Source organism: Cyprinodon variegatus, unplaced genomic scaffold, assembly GCF_000732505.1.
Source record: "Cyprinodon variegatus isolate N-32 unplaced genomic scaffold, C_variegatus-1.0 Scaffold48, whole genome shotgun sequence".
NCBI lineage: Eukaryota > Metazoa > Chordata > Actinopteri > Cyprinodontiformes > Cyprinodontidae > Cyprinodon > Cyprinodon variegatus.
This window is the reverse complement of record NW_015150501.1, coordinates 1,512,994-1,534,421: the sequence shown is the minus strand read 5'-3', so window position 1 is coordinate 1,534,421 and position 21,428 is coordinate 1,512,994. Positions and strand designations below refer to the sequence as shown.

Sequence of the window (21,428 nt, the reverse complement as noted above, 5' to 3'; positions counted from 1 at the left end):
AACAAAGTATAGAAAACATAGATACATAGAAAATATTTAATGTGTTCATGATTTTATACATTTTTTAAAGTCAAGGCAACGGCTCTACAAAAAAAAAAAAAGACACTTTGATTGAATCTTTAAAGGACCATTTATAGCAGGTTAGACCATAAACCCATGAGATCTCTGCATACGGGCAGGCGTTCACATCTAGTGAAGGTGTGTATTGGACAAACAGGATGAAATGTTGCTGCAGAAGCAGCATCAGCAGTGGGAAGACAACACGGTGTGCATCTCTCCCTCAAGGCGATGAGATTGAATAACGCCTTAATGGAGTGGAGCTGCTTAATGGAGACAGGAGCAATAGACACACTGGTGAGTTGATGGTTATCTGAGGTATAAAAGGCACTATGCACTTTGTATCAGGACAGGAAACAACCCTGTTGCACCTACAGATATCTGGAGTAGATGGATTTCAATAAAGAGCCTACAAACACAGCTGCTCTAATACAAACATGATTTAAACATCCTCCACTTCCTGGGTCTACCTGACAGAACTGGATGAATACTCTTATTGATGCCCTCAGAGGCATTTTTCTTTCACTAAACATACACGGGGTGAAAAGCTTAAAACACAGCAGGACTTCTGAGTCAGAGGAGAGGCTTCATCTCCCAGCCTCTACTGTTTCGCTAGTGCTTTTCAGCCTCTAGGAATTAACATTTCTAAGCAAACAGAATGACTCATAAATGGCTGAAGCAGAAAAACTGTACCTAGAAAATATGTTTGCATTCATATTTGATGGTAAATACATTCTTGAGTCCTTGAAGCAGACAAACGTTCTGCAATTTTAATCTAAGCTTAAAGAGACATACAAACTCAAACATCTTGAGCCTATATTCACAGTGACACGGTCTACTAAGTCTTCCTCCGGCCTCTCCCTCTGCCCTCAGCAGGTTCCAGCCTGGCTGCAGGGGCAGAAAGTGCATGAGTCTGTAAGTCCACTCTCTGCTGCAGGATCCCGGTGAGGATAAACTCAGCGGTGACGACGGGAAGAGATGCGGACATGGCGGGGACACACAGATGCAGGTCCTCTTCGCAGGAAATCACTACGGTCAGAGGCTGAGAGACAGAGAGGTGTGGCACAGTAAGAGAGAGAATAATGCTAGGAGACATCTATAGCTCTGAGCTCAGCTGTTACCTTGTGAGCTTTGGGCATCTTTGGTAGAAATGTGGCGCCGCTGCAGGTGATGATGTCTTTCATGTGAACTGGTTCAGGCTTTACTGACTTTGTGACGTGGATCTGATATCCCTAAAACAAGCAAAACAGAAGCAAAGTGATACATTACATATCCTTGTAAGCAAATACAGAAGAATTAGTCGATACTTATTTAGGTTCTGTAACCGAGAATAAGAAAATCGATACAAAAACATTTGGGTGAGGTGTACACCCTAATTTTAGCTAGGCATCAGCATAATGTGTTGTATCACCTTACAGCTGAGATGAAAGCCTAATGCCCCAGAAACAAAACCAGAACACAAACAATAGATGTTAAATTAACACCACAGGTTACCATGTGGGGGTAAATAATAGGTGCACTCCACCTGAAACACAACGGCTTACAAAAGTTTCCACATCGCTTGAAACTTTTCAAATTTTCTTACAAGACATGATCCAGTTTCTAAATGTACTGACTCATCCTCCTGAGTCAACACTTTGTAAGAACTGCGTTTTACTGCGTCATGTCTGAGAGATTTTGCAAAGTAACTAAACTCAGTCCGCCTTCATGCAGAAAATCTGTAACTATCCGTATACAATTCTTGAAAGAAATTCTTGATGGGATTTAGGTCTGGGCTTTGAATGGGTCGTTCTAACAAAACCATTTTGATCTCATCATTCCACTGCAGCTCTAGCTGCATTTTATTGTCCAACTAGATGGTGAACCTTGTTTACAGCTTCTAACACCATTTCCTGCCATTTAGCTCCATCCATCTTCCTAATAACTCTGAGCAGTTTCCTTGTCTCTGCTTCACCTTCAGAATGTATTCAGGGCAAGTGTGTTGCTTGTCGTCCTTACCACCTGGCATTTTACATTCAGACCAAATATTTAATCCTGGTCTTATCTAACCAGAGCATCATTTTCTTCAGGTTTGCTGTGTCTAAGACACTATTTGTGAAACTAGTCATGGCTTTCTTTGAAAAATGCCTTTTTTTCCAGTCACTATGATGAATATATCCTTTCAGAATTTTTCTTTTTTTTAACTTGTAGTTACTCTTGCAAATAATCAATAAAAAAGTCAATAAAGTTAGTTGGATGGATATGAAGTCTTTTCTAAGACTGCGAATGTATCATCATCTGATGAGGACTGGGCATGATTTTTCCACATAGCCACAATGACTCAGTCTTTCTCACCAGCTCTGCTGAGCTATCAGTTAAAGGAAACACCCTGCACCCTGACACTCCATCCACTACTCAGTCAGAGAATATTAATAATAAAGAGGAAAACAGACATATAGGAGGCCATCAAATACCTGCAGAAGAGGCTGGCCGCTGGCAACCCTCAGAGACTCCTGCAGGGAGAAGCTGAACTTCTTCTCTTGCTCCGGGTCCTTTACAACAAAAGCATTCGGAGAAAGGAAGCTCCCAGCCTTACCGCTCTGAAATGGACAGGGGAGACAGTTGAAGTGAGACAGAGCTTAACAGGGAGGACAGGTCTATATTGCTTATTCTAGCTGCTGCTAATAACCTTTTCCAGCCATTGTGTGGTGACGACTGGGACACCTTTAGCCACGGCGCACAGGAATTTCACCGTCCTTCGCACTTTATCCGTCACAAGGCAGTTCATGTCTGAGACGCCTTGGGCCATGGCGCCTCCTAAACGAGCCAGCACTCGCTCTCCAGATTCATCCACCACTCCAGTGAATAGGACCTGAGAGAATAACAGTACAGCTTTGCTTATCAGGGACTACAGACAGTTTTACTCATGATTACATCACTTAAATGGATTTCTGATGATCTTAAAAAAAAAAAAAAAAACATTGGCTGATGCGGCCAAAACAGTTGATATAGTTTTTTGCATAGAAGTAAATATTAAATGGAGTTCATCTAACCACCACAGTTGTATAAAGAAAGTAAGTAATTGATACATGCTCCAAATACTGCTGCAGGCAGCTTAGAAAGCAATCAGCAGGAACTGGGGAGGAAACCACACCAGTGAAAGCTCAGTGGGTAACGACTGTGGAAGTAATTCTTTCAGTAAAGTTTTATGCTCTTGGTCGAGTTGTTTTCTCAAGTTGTTGAAAAGCCTCAAATAAAGACTTTTTAAAAAACAAATTCTTTAGATTTGTTCTTGTCTCTAATTATCCACTAACACAAAGTTTTTTTTTAAGGAAACCAAACACTATTCTTCACATCGGGTTTTTATTTTTGTATTCCATTAATTGAACTCATCTTTTAAAAGGTGTTTTGTTGCTTGCCTGATAGATGCAGCTTAACATTAGATGGATTCTTGGATTACTTGGAGACCAATGTTCTAACAGGACTGAGCAAACTAAAACAGAGCAACCAATTATTTATTATTATTATTTTTAAAGAAAGTTTTTTACAATATAAAGTCCCAATAAAATATCCTCCTAGGATCTCATGGAACTGTTATATGATGATAGTTCCACCTTCCTCCACCACAAATTGATTTTAACTCGAGTCCCGTTTAGTTCTGTTAATCAACTGAAGCTTGACTTGTATGATTTGTGTTGATCGTTGCCGTAGCCGCCCCCATGTGACGTCATCTAATAATTTATTCAAAGTCTCTCAATTAGGCCTGGAACAGTTAATTAATCTGGATAAATTGATTGTTGAAATAACCATCAACTAATTTAGTAATCTGTTAATCATTAACCAGAGCATAGATACTCTAAATGCCTCTAGCTAACAGAGCAACCCAGTTAGAGTAGTAATGATGCCAACATTGAAAGCATTTAAGCATAAAGATAAAAATGCATTTAAGATAAAAATAATATGGCCCTCAAGTGGAAAGGTTTCAGTTTCACCAGGTTTAAAACTAAGTTAGAAGTTAAGAAGTTTAGTTTTACTAAACTTCTTTAAAGACTTTCTGATTATTAATTGATTAATGGAAAAAATAACCATCAATAATCGATTAGCCAAATAATCATTATATGCATCCTTACTCTCAAGTTAGGCAATAGAGATATTTATAGGAGCCCTAATATTTTGCATGTTATACCCGTTGAGCAAAAAAAGGACAAACACAGACCTTGTAGGCTGGGCTCCCGTGGCCCAGTCGGCTAATCGTAGCAGGAGACGCAGAGGAGGAACGAGGTGTCTTTGCCACGGGGGAGGAGTTTGAAGAAACTCGTCGCTTCCTGGAAGGAGTCGCGGCCGGGGTCTGAGGGTGCTGAGGAGGAGAGGAAGTAAGGGAGCAGGAGGAAAAACAAGACAGCAACTGAGTAAATAAATGAATAAATAGGATAAAGATAAAAAAGGAAACAATGTATCTCTTAATAAAGATTTGGATAAATGCTGGTGAAGATTCTTAGTCATCCAGGTCATAGTCATTCCAAACTAGTAAACAAAACAATCCACTGGAATTTGTTTCCAAGTTGGAAGACCTTTTGCTTCCCATCCAGGAAGCCTTTTCAATTCGAAATGTCAGAAATAGTGTTGAGTTCAAGGCTTTATAGTGTGGACCAAAACAAAGCCTTGTTTTGGCGAAGAAAACATGCAAATTGAACCGGAAAAACGGGTCCACCACCATTGCGGTTCATTGTTAGCCTGAAATACCCAATGCTGGTCTATGTATCTGAAAGAGGGGCCGTTAGGTTGGTCTCCTGTATGAGGGTGGGGGTTTTGAATTGAAACGTCTTCAAACTTCGATAAAAAAGTCCAGTGGATTGTTTTTCTTTATTTTTTTTTGGAATGATTTGCAGGAACGTTTCGGGTTATATCGCTATCATTTTAGATGTTTTTTTTGGGGGGGGTTCTAAAAGATTCCATTGGGAATAATCCTGGCATTGTTTTTTTGTTTTTTTTATTCCTGTGATCATAATTGACTTCAAGTTGTCAATTGCTAATCTTTTTCCCTGATGGGTTACACAACATTAATTCAATTCAGCTCGACAGCGAGGAAATTAAGAGGAAAGAGCGTGGGTGACCACTAACCCACTGAATCCATTAGATACATGGCAAAACTGAGAGAGGAAAGACATTTGCCAAGATACAGATGGAGGAGCATTACAATGTTTGTAAAGGCTTGTCTCACTGCACACAACTGAGCTTTGAGTAATGGTAAAAGCTTTCTGTATCCAATCTTCCATTTTAGACGGATTCCTAAACATGTTAATGTGGAAATTTTTATGATCGATGGAATAGGAATAATGATTTTACCTCTGCTACCTCCTCAGCTCCATCCTGTTCCATGGAAGAGTCGGATGCTTTAGTTTCCTGCAGCCCCTGCTTCTTATTTTTCTGGACCTCTGAGGATCCGGCCCTGGTTCTCTTCTCAACAGTGCTCACTGCTCCTTTCTTCCCATCTTCTACCTGGTTTTTTGGGAGGGATTTTTCACTTTTCTTCACCCGAGTGCTTAAAGCTCTGCTAGTTCTCCTTCCTGGGATGGCAAAAGGAATCTCTTTGTTTTGCTCCTCTTTTGGTTTCTGCTCTCCATCTGCTTCAGTGTTTGCTTTGCTCTCGTCTCTGGCCTCCTCCCCATAACTAACTGTAGGAGCTTCAGTTTCCTCCACAGGTTCAGCTTTTACTGCTTTTGGGCCTGTGCTCCTTGAATTCCTCTTAGGCAGAGAGATATTTAGATCTTCAGCTTTTTCCTGATTTTTTTTACGGCCTTTATTATTCAGAGCTAAATCTTCAGATCCTTTGGCACCGACCCGCTGCTGCCCCCTACTGGTAACAGTGAGCTGAGCGCTGGGTTGCCTTTTGTCTTGCTGCAGAATATCTGTGGAGGAGCTTTCTGACAATCTGCTCCTCTCTGTGGAATCTCTAATGTCAGGAGCAATAATGTTGGAGTGAGATGTTTTCCTTCCTCTTCCTCGAGGTCTTCCTCCTCTTCCTCTGTTCTGGGAGGTGGTGCTGGAGGCCTTAGAACTGGCTTTTGGACTAGCACTGAGCATCTGAGCTTCACCGTCCTGCTCTGCTGCTTCTGTGGCCGTCCTTCGTCTGCTGCTCCTCACAGCTGTTTTGGGGGTATCGCTGCTCCTCTTCGCTCCTCTCCCTCTTCCTTTGCTCTCCTGGGTTTTGTCGTTGATGCTGGAGACCGACCTCTCTGAGCTGACCGAGCTGGAGCGGGTTCTCCTCGCAGGGACGTCCTCGCTCACTGAGAAGGTCGAGCTTTGATGGGGCCCGGCTCCACCCCGGCCTCTTGATCTTCGGGTTCTTACAGAACCTCTGTGGTTCTCCTCTTCCTCATTATTATTTTGTAAATCTTGAAGTTGTTTTTCTTCAGATTTTGCCGTTTCCTCCAGTCTTGCTTCGGGTTCTTCCTGCTTCCTTGTCTCCAAACTCGCTTCCCTTTGATCTTCTATCTCATGTTGGGATTTCTTCTCCTCTCTCTTTCTTCTTTTTGTTTGCGTTTCATTTACCAGCTCATCCCTCTCCTTTTCTGTTGCCACATGTTCTTCTGCTATGTCTTCCCCTTGTTTCTTATCTCTTTGCTGTTTAATCTGGCTCTCATTTTCAGTGCTCTTGTTTTTGTCCTCTTCATCATCATCTTCTTCCTGTTTCCTTACATTTCTTCTCCCCCTTGTCTGTCGATTGGCTGCTTTCATCTCTTTCTGACAGCTGCCACTGTCAGACTTGTTTTGTTCCCTCGTTTCGTTCCTACTTGGTGAAACATTCGTCGCGTCAGCTTTTCTCTGAATTTTAGTCAGAGAGACTTCAGAAACAGTGATTGGCTGCATCTCCTCCTCTTCAAGATGCAGCTGCTTTTCTTTTCTTTTTCCTGCATAAGTTATGGATTCACCAACGTCACATTTTCCATCTCTTACTTCTGCCTGAGCTTCAACAGCAGAAACTCCAGCAGCTTCTGGAACCCTTTCAGACAGACCTTTATCTTCAAGTTCAGAGCTAATCAGAGGCTGAGTCTGCTCATCTTCAATGTTCAGCTGCTTTGCTTTCCGTTTTCGGGTTGTGATAAAGTCTTCGCTGCTTTGCTCTTCTTCACATGTTGCTGAAGGCTGAGGTTCAGGAGCAGAACTTTGAGAACCAACAAGTGACTGCGTCTCGTCTTCCAGCTGCAGGGGCTTTGCTTTCCTTTTCCGTAGGCACGGCATCGAGTCCAGATCGTCATCATCATCACTTGGACAGACAGGCTGGGTTTCAGCAGTCTCCTGCGACTCCTCTTCATCAATATGTAGCTGTTTTGCTTTTCTTTTTCGGGGAAGCAGCATCTCAGAGTCGTCAGCGTTACTTGCGTCACCTTCACCTAAATCTGTTGACTGAGCTTCCTCAGCATCAACATCCACAGGCTGAGTTTCCGCCAGAGTCAGGGCTGAATGGGTGACTGGCTGTGTCTCCACTTTTAGAGGCTGTAGGGACTCTGCAGACAACCCATCATCATCGCTCGCCTCGTCGTCACTCGTACACATGGGCTGGGTTTCAGCGAGGGATAAGGCCGAGGAGGTTGTGTGATGTTTCTGCTCCTCTGCAGGTTTCAGGAACGGTGATGACAACCCCTCAGCATCCCTCTCCTCTTCATCACTTTGACACATGGGTTGTGTTTCAGCAACTGATTGAGATTCTTGAAGCTCCTCTGTTTCGTTTCGCACTCCGGTTTGAGCAGGTTCTAAGGAACCAACTGGATTATTAGGCTCAGAAGAAGAGGAAGAAACTGTCTGAGTTTCAGCCAAAGGAAGTGTTGACGAGCATGTGGAAACCACGCTTTCAGTCTTGGCAGAGTTTTGTTTTGCATCTTCATTTGAACCTTCGTCATAAGGCTCTGGGATATAAGCTTGAGTTGCTTCCATAGCCAAAGAACCACAGCCTTCTTTCCTGGACATTTCTAAACATCTAGAAGGCCCCATGTCATCGCTGTAGGGCTGAGTGGCCTCCAGGGTAGGAGAATTTCCTTCCACATACTCCAGAGTGTCCTCCAGGTTAACTCCATCTTCTGAGATGTAAGCCTGGGTGTTTTCCATGGCCACAGCTTTAAACTCACCCTGTAAGTGGCTGCTATCAGACAGACCCAGCTGGAAGGAATCTCCTCTGGTGGAAGTCTCCTCAGGTTGGACAGCAGAGGACTCGATTTCAGAGGCTAGCTCTGGGTTTAAACCTTTGTAGCTATCTCTATCCTGAAGAATGAAGGACTGAGTCTCAGCCACGTCATAGTCTCCATCCTCCTGGCTGTCTGAGCAGGAGGAAAATACCACTGCTCCTAAAGAAGAAGCCCCAGCATCTGCAGGAGCAAGACATAAAACAAACACATCTATTTAATTACTAAACTGAACAAATTTTTTTGTTGTTTTTTTTTTAAAGGGAGAGAAAAAATGTAATATTCATCACTGATTACATCAAATCAGAGGTGTCAAGTAATAAGATACAAATACTTCGTTATCTTACCTAAGTAGATATTTTGGCTATCTATACTTTACTGGAGTGATTAATTTTTTAGACACGTTTTTACTTCTACTACTTACATTTTTTTTGCAATTATCTCTACTTTCTACTCCTTACATTAAAAATAATTGTTAGTTTTGTTTCGTTTAAGCTTATTTTTGTTTTAACCTGTTGGTATTTAAAATAATATATATATATACACCGGTATGTATTAAAATAATTTGTTTTATCCACACAATTAATTCCATTTGGGTTGGACTCGGCGCTGCACCAACTTGTTGTTCGCCACAAACCAAAATAAATAGTTTTTCAAGATGATGCAAAGTTAAATTTGACACTGTTGCCATTAGTTATAAAACTGATTAAATGAAGTATAAGGAAGTTGCTAGTGTCATTGTTATGTGTGCAAAGCATAGCCAAGTAAGGAATTTACTTAATTTTAATTTTATAATTTTATAAGTTTTTTATCAAGCTTGCTTAATATTGTGCACAGCATACAACCTTTATTGTATTTATTTATTGTATTTTATTTATTAATGAAAATATTTCTGTAGAATTTTGGAGTCTTTGTTTTTATCCTTGTGGTACCGAAAATGGTATCGAATATTTTCCTTAGTATCGGTATCGAGTTGAAAAGTTTAGTATCGTGACAACCCTAGTCTCCTCTGTTTCAGAAATTAACTATAAATTAATTTATCAAGATTTTATGTGAAAGAGCAACACTAAGTGAGAAGAAAGCAAAATATGAAAGGTGTGGTCAGCACTTGTACTCTGGCACCTTTTACTCCGATACCTGTGAATAAAACCCAGTTAAACAAATTCCCTTTGGTTTTATTTATGTTTTGCCCAACGCTGGACAGATTGAAGTTGTAGGTGCTCTAGTCAGATGAGAGCAAAAGTTAACTTTCAAACTAACAAATAATGGGTGTGACTAAAAAATAAAAACTCCATCCCCACAGTGGAACAAGATGGCAGCAGATGCATGAAGCAGGTTGGATACTTTTCCTTAGCACAGAGAGGAAACTTGGTCAGGGTTTTAGGAAAGATGGGGGGAGCTAGATGCAGGACAATCAATGATGCTGCAAAACATTTGAGACCATGGAGGGTCTGGAAGGTTCTCTCTCCAGTCAGCTGACTTCTAACATGTAGCCAGAGCTGCAATAGGCTGGTTTCATTCAAGCATATTCATGTCCAGCTCTTTATTCCACTTAAACGAGTAGCTCTGGTAAAAGTTGTAAACTAATATTAACGCTTTATATCAAATTTTTATATTGAATTTGTGCCAAACTTCAACTATTTTATAAAGGCAGCAGAAGAACACACAAAAAAAACTGAAAACAGTACAAAGCAACATGAATTAGAAATAGATGTGTTAAACCTACATCGATGTGCGCCTGACGTTGGGCTTGTGAAGGCTTGAGTTTCCATCTGCTCAACCTCTCCTTCTGCAAAACAATAAATAAATACATAAAAAGAAGAACAGTTAAAGCTTATTTCCATTCAAAAAAATCCAAGAATCTTTGTAAATGTGGATCATGAGCCTTGGTAAACATTGTCTTACAAGTAATCGGAAATCGGTTTTTAATATGCAACAAAAACTTTTCTTCTTGTACACCTGGTTGCAACTTTAGTCTATAATGATTTATTACTTCTTTTAATGTACTTCTCTAATTTTATTTCTATTGTTTTGGATTTTTTTTAATCCTGTGATCTTTCTATACATCAAATTAAGACCAAGTACCTGAAAGCTGAACAGGAGTAGAACAGTTCTGCAGCAGAGGAACCAGAGACCCAGGAGTATTTTCTCTGAGCAGGTTTGGGATCTGGCGCTCCACTGCCTTCTCATCCTCCACATCAGTGTCACTTTCCACCTGAAGGTCAGCTTGACTGCCCTTGGCTTCAGCTTGGGGAAGGATAGGTTCCTTAACATCTCTGTCTTTACTGGAATCCGGCTCCAGAGCTCCTGATGCAGGAGCAGCAGATATAGCAGGGGGGCGGTCTTCCTCTACGTCTGTGTCACTATCAGACAAAATATCCAGACCGGCTCTCCCTTCCGAAGATGCGCCAGAAGCAGCCATGGAGGGGTCATCCACCGCTTCATTACAGCCGTCGTCGCTTGGATGCAGATCATGAGGTACAGTAGGTGTGGGTTTATCAGATGGATCATTGAGAGCTTTGTCTGTTTTAGGATCTTCCTGTTTCACTCCTTCTCCTCCGTCTTCTTGCTCATCCACATCTGTGTCGCTGTCCAAGTGGAAATCTCCAGGCTGCAATGAGGGGGCTGAGTTAGTAGTGTGCTGACCCTGAAATAATGTGGCTTTGGATGAAACGTTGGCATCATCATCCACATCAGTGTCACTGTCCATTGCGATGCCTTCAAGCTGAATAGCAGAAGGTTTTGATTTTTCTTCAGCAGCAGGAGAAGTTTTTGGAACTTTATCCGATGTATCGTCGTCCACATCAGTGTCACTGTCCATGTGTGAAAGGACTGGGTTTGGGGGTTGATCGTTTTGCCCCGCAGGCGACACCTCTTCCTCTCCTTCCTCCACATCAGTGTCACTGTCCAGGTTAAATTCAGGGATGGCGTCTCGGGACACTGACGTTGACCCAGGCGACTCGCCATCTTCATTAAGGGGCTGATGGATTTTCAAATCATTTCCATTTTCTTCTGCTGCTCCTTCGACTTTCTCATCATGGTTTTCCACAAATGCAGCTGTCGTGTCTTTCTCTGGACGCTGTCGGCCCACGTCGCCATCCGTCTCCTCCAGGCTGAAACTTACATGTCTGTTTGACAAATTCTTGATGGAGGAGGACGGCGTTACGGGGCTTTCATCTTCACTGTAAAACGGAAAAACAAGACTTAGGATCTGAAAGATAGCAGTTACTGATAAATACGTTTTCTGTTGTTAATAAAAAGCCTTTCAAAAATAATTCATTTGCCATAAAATTTGATGTGTTTTATTAGAATGTCGTGGCAGTGAGATGCTGTTGGGATGTTTTTTTTATCTTAACTTTAGCACAAAAGAAGGGCTGACCAGAGTTGTTGGGAAAGTATGGAGCTATGAAAGTCCTAGAAAACGTGTTAAAAAATCAAACAGGATCACATTTCAGCATGAAAACAACAAGCTGCCACGACAGCCTGTTAATGCATTTAAAGACTTCTTTTTTACTAATGCTTATTTCTAACTGACTAAAATTTTCCGAAAATGAAAAAGGTTGAGAGTTTTTCAATAACATCCAGCGACTTCTACATATCAAAAGCCCTTTGTGCATCAAATCTGCATTGAGTTTCTTCATTCAACATGGCTAAATATAGTAGGTTTGCAAAACAATTATGTTTTAATGAGAAAACCTGCAAAAAACTTTACATGTTTTGGATCTGAAATGATTTACACATCTATTTCCAAAGAAATAATACTTCTTTATTTGTTTCACTGAAATGATACATGGGAATGCATGGTAAAGTTCCAAAATTTGAAGAAAAAAAATTAAGTGAATATAAAAAAGGGAACACACTGTTGTGGCCTGTCAAAACTTTGACTTAAGAAGATAGGACCATGTTTACCTAAACCAGTTTGGAAACCACTGGTTTAAGTAAAAGCATACTTGCGTTTTAAAGTCGCCAATCCAATTACAAATCTCCATTTGAACATTTGTCAAAAATGTAATTTTCTCAAAGTGTAAAGCTGATTGAAACACTTCAAAAAAGAACTAAAGCATTAACTTTATCAAAAGGTTGCTCTAAAATCTATTGACTTCCCTTTTTTGTATTTACTAAAAACTTTTGAAAAACATATAGCCCAGCATACACTGCATGTCTATTAACAAAATTAAAATTCAAGATAAAATACACAAATGCTTAATGTTCAGATATACATAATAAAATGCAAAAAGACCTTCTAAGCAAATAAAATGCATTTGTTTTTTGTTTTTGTTTTTTTGTACAATCCATTAAAATAGTTAAAATCTTCATAGTTAAAATGAGGAGCATACCTTTCAGGTACAACTTTATTTGGGGGACTTAAGAATGCAGAAGAGCTGGGACTGGACTTGTGGGAGTCTGAATCAGACACTGAAATCGAAGCCAACATGTTAATAAAAACTTAAAACAGTGGTGTTTTTAAATTATCATCTATTAAACTTACCAATGGTCTTCTGTTTTCTATCCCGTCTCGCTCCTCTTTCACTCTCCGAGTCTGAATCAGATTCCGGTACCAAAGTCCCGTGGGGTTGAACTGGAGTTTGCTCAATAGAGAGGCACCCACCTATAATAGGCATTCTCTTTTCCTCCGACCTGGAGCTTACATAATGACATGGGATGTTCCCAAAAACCAAGGTGTCGCCCTCACTGAGGGCATAGCGCACATGAGGGGTCAGCTTTAGGTGTCCTTTACGGGTCCCATTCATGCTCCCTAGGTCCCAAACCAGGGCCTCCATGCCCTCTTTACTATCACGGCCTCTTCTGCGGTACACAGAGATGCTGACCGTAGCATGCTGCTTGGACACAGAGGGTGCGAGCAACTGTAATGTGCAGATGTTGGGGTCACGGCCCAGAATATTATCTCCCAGGAAGAGAGGAAACTCTAAATGACAGAGACAAAATATATTTAGGGAAAGATTTCTTTACATTTAATGGACTTAAAAGAAGGTATATGTAAAGTCTCTCCCAGTTTTGTTTGTAATAAAGATTTTGTTCTTGTTCTCACTTTAAATATGGCAAGTACAGAAAAGTTGATATTTTCTTACAACTTTATCCTAACATCTAAAGGTCAACACTTCTGAGTTGAATCACTCATTTCTCATTTTAAATAGCGACCAGGATAAATGACTCCCTGCACCATGTCATGTTTGTTCTTTAAGAAAATGGAAAAATCTGGATTTTTATACAGAAGTTCTGCAAAACATATATCTACTTTAAAAGAGAAGCATAAAATGTAAAAAAAAACAAAAACAAAGATGCTGCTTGGATTATTACAAAATGACATCCCGGAGGAGGGAAAAAAATACCTTCTACAAATTATTAATCAATTAATTACTGATTGTGGCTCTTAAATGTATCATAGTTGTAAATGGTTGAAGTCTGACCCACCAACGTACAAAATGTGGAATGAAAAGGTCTGGGAAATCTATCATATGGAACAAATAACTTATTGCCTTAGGCTTCAAGAAGACATATTTGTTAATAGATGGAAACTGGCCATGACTAAAATAATGCAATAATTTTTTGAAATATATTTTATACTTCTCCCTTATCTTTATTTATATATTTTTATCAGTTATTATTTATTAAATTTTTATTTCACTCATTTATCTCCATCTGTGCTGCTTATCAACTTACCAACTATATCTATGTTTGTATGTTACTCATTTTTAATCATGTAACCTGCTTTACTTACAAATTTAACCTGATGCTTATACTTTCAAAGTTGTTTTAAGTATATAGTGAGTGAAAAAAAGCAAATTAAATGTGGGCTTGTATGTATATATCTATGCAAGTTTGCAAAAAATTTAAATAAAAATTAAGTTTAAAAAATAAATAAAGAAAGAAATGGGCTTTTAGGGGAGACTGACATGTTTTACCTGTGGTTTTCTCAAAAATTTACAAACATGGAAAATGTGTTTCCATGTATTCAGAATATTATGCTGCTGCATAGAAATAATAATACTTTTCTAAGGTTTGTTATGCATGTTTCACAGGTGATGGAGCTGAACATGTTAGGATATTTACCTTTCTCAGGGATGTGAGGGTTTGTTAGGACGCACAGTTTGGCCAATGGCTTCCTTGTTTCATTCTTGCTTTCCTCTTCACTTTCCTCCTCCTCAGATTCTAGGATCGAGTCACTGATCGCCTGCGTGGCATCCATTCCTACTGAAAAGCAAAAAAGGCTGACAACAAAACTAAAAAATACAGCCCCATCGAAACTAAAGTTAGCTTCACAACAAGCTACAGGCAACTGCACGCAGCTAACATTAGCATTCGTGGCTAACCAATAATCTGCTGCTAACAGTTAACAAATGCATTATGCTGAGCATTTAGCGAGTTTGTATTTCACTTTTATTACACATTCTTTATATGAGACCAGTCTTGAAAGGTTTAAACAACATAAACAACTTTTATTAAAGGTGTATAATCGTTTTCAGTGTCAAAATCACAGCAATTACACTTCCGGTCAACGACAAAACGGTTGGTTGCAAATGACGACACTACAGTTAGCATCGTGATTATTATGGTAGCTATATTTATCTTTCCCTAACATCATTCACTATTTTTGAATTAAAAAGTGTGTAGCTTTGGAACCGCATGGTTGTTACCTTGAAATCAAAAAGGAAGCATTAACCAGTGTAGAGTAGTTTTCTAGCCCACACTGGCTCATCAGCTGATGATGATGCGTTGCGTTTTCATAAATCCAATAAACGTCTGAGTTTCCACAAACAGGATCATGCTCCAACACAAACTTCAAGTTACCTGGCTTCGATCAGTGCACATAAACTTCATGTAAATGATAACACAACCACGCCCATAGAGGGCCACTGACCACTCAGCTATTGGCCAATAGAAGTGTCTTTCATGACGTACTCGCTTTTGATTGGATATTTTTTCCAGATGATTTTTGATTGGATCAAATCTATCTATCGGTGTTTTTGTTTTCGCGCCAGACACAGAAACTGGAAGAGTGCTCTGACCAATACACAGATAGAAGTTTAACACGCAGTTATTTATTCTAGCTGTATATTTCTGCTTTTAATTATGGTGGTTTATTGACCATAAAAAATAACCAAATAGCAATTTACAAAGTTAAAATATTTAAGAATAAATGATTTACAGAAGTACATATTGAGGATAAACTAACATTACAGATTAATTGTTTTACATATGCATTTCACAAACTGTCTGACTGCAAAATTGTCAGCTAATGATCTACACGCTCTAAAGTCCTGTGTCTGTAAAAGTAGCAATTCACATTCAGTTCAGATGGTTTTAGATGGTAAAAAGGTCATATTATTGTCAAGAAGCTAGACTAAGTTTGTTCATTATAAGACAACAGCCACTGGCCAGAACTTTTATGGGTAAGAATCCTTTCACTTGTGCACAAAACATCTATTTTGACCAATTTGATCCAAATAGGTGCACCATACATGCGGGTGAGGGCACCGAATGTTTTACATTTGATTCAAAGATGGTTTGAATTAGACAAACTGCATTTTTACATAACAAAAGAGCATCAAAACAATTTAAAGCTGAAATTTTGGGAGTGGCGGCCTTGTGGTTTGGGCATATGGCTTGAAATCCTGAGGTTGTGAGTTTGAAACCCACGCACACAGACTGCCAATCTGGCTCTCTGAGCAAGACCCTTAAACCCACACTGCTCCCCGGGCACCGCAAATGGCAGCCAACTGCTACCCAAGGGGATGGGTTAAATGTAGAGAGTGAATTTCGTTGCTCTGTACTTGTGACAGTGTAATGACAATAAAACAATGGAGAAAGCATGCTTTTCACTATTTTTGCATCTAAACGCAAATAGTAAAATGATGCAACTGCCCCTAGGCCGATTGTTACCCATTTTACGAATACAATATAGAACTGTTATTAATTAAAGAATTGTTTTTGTAATTTTCAAACAGTGGCACTATGACTTTTTTTAATAAATATCTTAAAATAACATTGCAGTGTTATTTATCGGATTTGATCGGATGAAAGTTTCAAATTTGTAGTTGCCTTATGTGCAGATGTCAAAGATTCTCACTGATCTAAAACACTGTAGGTTTTTAGTGGTATAGGGAACAGTCTGTGAAAGAATTCACTTTTATTTTGTCAACTGTTACTACATGCTTTCAATATGCAAAATTTACCTTTGAGAAAACTAGGTTTCTAAAACCACAACTGTAGAAAATGCAACTATACTATATATTTTTTATAAAATGCCATTAAAACCCAATTATCTACTTAGGTATATAAGAACTAAATAATCGGGGGGAGTGGCAGCCTAGTGGTTAGGGCATAGATCTTGGAGTCATGAGGTTATGAGTTTGAGTCCCACTCCCACAGACTGCCACTCTAACTCGTTGAGCAAGACCCTTGACCCCACACTGCTCCTCGGGCGCCACAAAATGACAGAACATTCCTCTCCAAGGGGATGGGTTAAATGCAGAGTTCATTTTGTTGCTCTGTACTTGTGACAGTGTAATGACAATAACAAAAAAAAAGTTGGAGAAAAAGCTGGAAAAAATAATCTAATCTAACAATATAATTGTGTTGTAAATGTCATTATTAGAAATTTATATTCTTTATGTTGAATAAAACTAACAAAAATGTACTTAAAAAGCAACAACAAATATATATATACGGTATATATACTATATCAACAAAAACATTTAGAATCCTGATATTAACCCGTATGTGTAAAAATGGAAAAATGTCAACAAAAATAAATCATTAGATCATTTTGTTCATAATCTTTGAAAAGGAGTTAGAACAAGTATATACGGTAATATTTTTATACACCCACTTTTTTATACTTTTAGTCTAGATATTTTAACATAAGGTTGGATTTTATGCCTTCCAAAAAGTATGATCCTTGTTTTACTGAGGTTTAGTGATCATTTATTTCACTGAAACCATAGACTTATTTTACATACATTACATTATATCATCTGGAAAATCTGCTGGAAAAATTTTTCTTGGACAAAAATCTTATTAGGGTAATCTGTACAAATTTCTTGAATTTCAATATGTATATTTTACAGCCATCACTGATAGACTTTATAAATAACTGCAGCACTAGTATTGTCCCTTGTGATGCTCCATGTATTATTCGTTTGAAATAGGATTTTTAGCCATTTATTTGCACAAACTGTTTTCTTGGCACATTAACTCACAGCTGTAAAGGCATGGAAAGAGACACATTTATGCACACACACACAAACTCCCTTCTCCTGGTCTAACCTGGTGAAATGCATTATATTAAATGAAAAAAAACGATGAAAAAATGTTTAAAATACTTTAATATATTTTATGATTGGGGGCAGTGGCAGCAGCTGTTGCCACAGCCCCCATTATCAGCCTTGATAAAACCTCATGTGCTAGCTAAACTAGACATTGATCTTGATACATGCTATTAACTAAAAGTAAATATATGACACCTTTAAACCATATAGGTTTTGCGGTACCGCAAAACTAAAGCTGCTTTAGGATCTTCTGCTTTATTTTTTAATAAATACGACATTGCAAGGTTGTATATATATATATATATATATATATATATATATATATATGCATCAGTAAATACTATTGCATAAACCATGTGTGATTATTGTGCTGCCCTACTCCATTATGCATTAATTATTAGCTTGTGGCACTATAAAGGTGATGCTCCAGTTCTTTATAAGAAGACCAGTTTTTCTGCATATACAGCTTACCCTTTGAAAAAATATATGTTCTAGTTGGAGCTGGACTAGAAGGTCCAAGGTGACCCCTTGAGCCCTGCCACTGCCCCCCCCCCTTCCAAAAAATATGCAATTTTCAAATGATCTGTAGTCTCCATTTGATTTTTTTTTTATTTTTTGTTAATGTATTATTGTGTTTCACATTCAACATTGTTTCAAATTCCCCCCGTTTACACATACCCGTAGCTGATTCTGATTTAATTTTGCTTATATTTTGGCTTTACATGTATAAAAAAATCTGGTTCTGCAGACTTTTGTCTGTCTTTATTTCTAACTTTATATTTGAAATAAAGACTCAAAACTTATTACAAATTTATGATACCTTTATAAACCTGAATTCCCCTCAGCACATCCTGCTGCAAGATCATCCCTCCACAATGGTGGCATGTCCCAAAGAACAGCATTTACTTACTTGCTTAATTTCTGTGTATAGTAGCTTTGATTATTTATACTGTAAACTCATTTAATAATAAACTCCTGTAGATATGAAAACACCAACACAAGAATCAGACAGGGACCAGATAGTTTAGTATGATGACTTTATTGGTACTGAACAACAGGGGATTTCTACTGCAACCTAATGCTTGAACACAGTTAAGTTATCCTAGTAATGATCTTGACTCTAAGTGGGGGTGATGATTACTTGTGGTTTGCTCCTTTCATAGTTTCAGTTTGGCAATGACTTCTCGACTTCCCTTCTTTAAGCATCCTCTTCAGCCTCCTCCTCAAACTCACCTTCCTCCTCAGCAGTAGCATCCTGGTACTGCTGGTATTCGGACACCAGGTCGTTCATGTTGCTCTCTGCCTCTGTGAACTCCATCTCATCCATACCTTCGCCCGTGTACCAGTGCAAGAAGGCCTTGCGCCGGAACATAGCTGTAAACTGCTCAGAGATGCGCTTGAATAGCTCCTGAATGGCCGTGCTGTTACCGATGAAGGTGACGGCCATCTTCAGGCCACGGGGCGGAATGTCGCAGACGGCGGTCTTCACATTGTTGGGGATCCACTCTACAAAGTAGCTGCTGTTCTTGTTCTGCACGTTGAGCATCTGCTCATCCACCTCCTTCATGGACATGCGGCCGCGGAACACAGCGGCCACTGTCAGGTAACGGCCATGGCGCGGGTCACACGCGGCCATCATGTTCTTGGCATCAAACACTTGCTGGGTGAGCTCCGGAACAGTCAGGGCACGATACTGCTGACTGCCCCGGCTAGTGAGAGGGGCAAAACCGGGCATGAAGAAGTGGAGACGAGGGAAAGGCACCATGTTAACGGCCAGTTTGCGGAGATCGGCGTTGAGCTGGCCAGGGAATCGGAGGCAGGTGGTGACACCGCTCATGGTGGCAGACACCAGGTGGTTAAGGTCACCATAGGTGGGTGTGGTCAGTTTCAGTGTGCGGAAGCAGATGTCATACAGAGCCTCATTGTCAATGCAGTAAGTCTCGTCTGTGTTCTCTACCAGCTGGTGGACTGAGAGAGTAGCATTGTAGGGCTCAACCACTGTATCCGACACCTGCAGGTACAGAACTTTTATTTAGTCTCATGATCTCAGAGGACCTAAGGCTAAACAAGCTAATTTTAAATACTCAACAGATCACATGCCATCACAAGGATCAGTTACCTTTGGGGAAGGCACCACGCTAAAGGTGTTCATGATCCGGTCAGGGTACTCCTCACGGATCTTGCTGATGAGGAGGGTTCCCATACCGGACCCAGTTCCTCCACCAAGAGAGTGGGTGAGCTGGAAGCCCTGCAGGCAGTCGCAGCTCTCTGACTCCTTGCGGACCACATCCAGGACAGAGTCCACCAACTCGGCTCCTTCTGTGTAGTGACCTTTGGCCCAGTTATTTCCTGCACCGCTTTGACCTATGATAAAATTAAAAGGTATTGGTGTGTTCTTTTATTTCTTTTCTTAATGCTTAAGAAGTTATTCATAAACAATTTTGATCCATTGCTATTTAACTCACCGAACACAAAATTGTCAGGTCTGAAGATCTGTCCAAAGGGTCCAGACCTCACAGAGTCCATAGTTCCAGGCTCCAGATCCACAAGAATTGCTCTTGGTACATATTTACCTCCTCCACATTAAAGAAAAGAAGAGAATGGGAGAGAAAGAAGAAAATATATATACCAGCTCAATGTGGTATCCACAAACCACTGAGTAAAAACTGCCAGAGACTCTGGAAAGGGCCAGAGAAAATGTAGAATATAGTGCTTAATGAAACACCATCAATGATGTAAGCTAACCTGTGGCCTCATTGTAGTAGACGCTGATCCGGTCCAGCTGCAGGTCACTGTCTCCGTGGTAAGTCCCCGTGGGATCAATGCCATGCTCATCACTGATCACTTCCCAAAACTGAAAAGAAACAAAAAATGAAAAGAAAAAGGAAATTTATCACATGACAGTTAGCATTTTTAATAAAAAAGCTAATTTTTGAATAATGCACATTATTACACTAGCAGATTTAAATGGGTAAAACAGCAATGTGATTCCATGTCTTGCAGGGTGATGGGCAACCTATAATTTTCTTCCCTTTAAGCATGTCATATCAAAGGCATTTCCTGCAATGCAGCTGTTAATATTTCCACAACCGCCAGCTGATGACACTGCAGAATGAAGCTCTTTCACATGCAAGATATGATGGAGGATGTGCACAAAGGCGCTACAGATGCCTCTGAAAGCAGTACTGCAAATAAACTCAGTTTGCAGGCAGTCACACAGCACAGGAGGACAGTGAACGTTTGTATTCAAGCCTTCTTGGCCCGTTTTAAAAGGACCAAATTTAAAGGAAAGCCTTTAATAAATCCAGTGTGATAATCTTTTGTGCTATTTTAAAGCTTTTTTTCAAATTATGTTTTTTATTTCAGCTATGTATCCAGTAAAAGAGATTGTGATTTACTTTATCTGGATATAATGTATTGTAGATAAGTAGAATGGACATCAGGGGTCAGCAAATCTTGACATTTGATTCCATGCATGACCTAAGAAAGGAGCAGAACGAGGTTCAATAAGGTCTAAAAGAACAAAAGGTTTGTGCACAAAAAAAGAGAAACCCAGACAGGGAGAACTGACGGAAGGTTGATGGTATCACAATAGATAGCTATCAGCAAAGATGAAAAAAAAAATCTCAGTGAAAGAATGAGGACAATGAGCAGGAAAAGAAATGCCACACCCTGACCCAGATCCCTGCAATGTATGCATTCAGCATTTCTGTCAATCACGGATGCTAGACATCTGAGTCAATGAGTCCCAAGGGAGGGGAAACAAATGGAGATGTTCCCTGAAATTGAAAAGATTTAGTTAAAAGTAAAGAACAGAAATCTTAGATATTCTTTCCTGCCTGTCATAGAACATTTACAGCAACAGGTAAAAGAATACACACATATATATATATATATATATATATATATATATATATATATA

At 39.6% G+C, this 21,428-nt stretch overlaps 2 protein-coding genes across 3 annotated transcripts in view; both read right to left on the bottom strand.

Annotated features, from left to right (window-relative positions):
• Positions 1-669: 669 nt before the first annotated feature.
• Positions 670-15,077, bottom strand: mdc1 (mediator of DNA damage checkpoint 1). Its single transcript, XM_015370764.1, has 12 exons — positions 14,873-15,077; positions 14,289-14,429; positions 12,706-13,143; positions 12,554-12,632; positions 10,302-11,398; positions 9,943-10,005; positions 5,383-8,399; positions 4,253-4,393; positions 2,726-2,908; positions 2,511-2,636; positions 1,179-1,289; positions 670-1,099 (listed from the first exon to the last, which is right to left on the bottom strand). Exons 2-12 carry the CDS (start codon positions 14,422-14,424, stop codon positions 896-898), a joined length of 5,595 nt encoding a protein of 1,864 aa, XP_015226250.1. The 5' UTR covers positions 14,425-14,429; positions 14,873-15,077; the 3' UTR covers positions 670-895.
• A 3,449-nt stretch (positions 15,078-18,526) lies between these two features.
• The window catches only part of LOC107082212 (tubulin beta chain), a 4,312-nt gene continuing 1,410 nt past the window's right edge, over positions 18,527-21,428 (bottom strand). The window contains exons 2-5 of one of the 2 annotated variants that reach the window (XM_015370762.1): positions 20,252-20,360; positions 19,972-20,082; positions 19,626-19,870; positions 18,527-19,517 (exon numbers count right to left, since the gene is read on the bottom strand). In XM_015370762.1, coding sequence (XP_015226248.1) covers positions 18,705-19,517; positions 19,626-19,870; positions 19,972-20,082; positions 20,252-20,360 — 1,278 coding nt within the window. In that variant the 3' untranslated portion in view covers positions 18,527-18,704. The remainder of the gene's footprint in view (positions 19,518-19,625; positions 19,871-19,971; positions 20,083-20,251; positions 20,361-21,428) is intronic. The other variant, XM_015370763.1, reaches the window with a different exon arrangement.

Coding starts and splice junctions, on each gene's coding strand:
- mdc1 (XM_015370764.1), bottom strand. CDS start 14,424: ATGGATGCCACGCAGGCGATCAGTGACTCGATCCTAGAATCTGAGGAG. Junction 2,909..4,252: donor ACGGGAGCCCAGCCTACAAG/GTCTGTGTTTGT, acceptor TTATTCTCTCAG/GTCCTATTCACTGGAGTGGT. Junction 1,100..1,178: donor AGATGCCCAAAGCTCACAAG/GTAACAGCTGAG, acceptor TCTGTCTCTCAG/CCTCTGACCGTAGTGATTTC.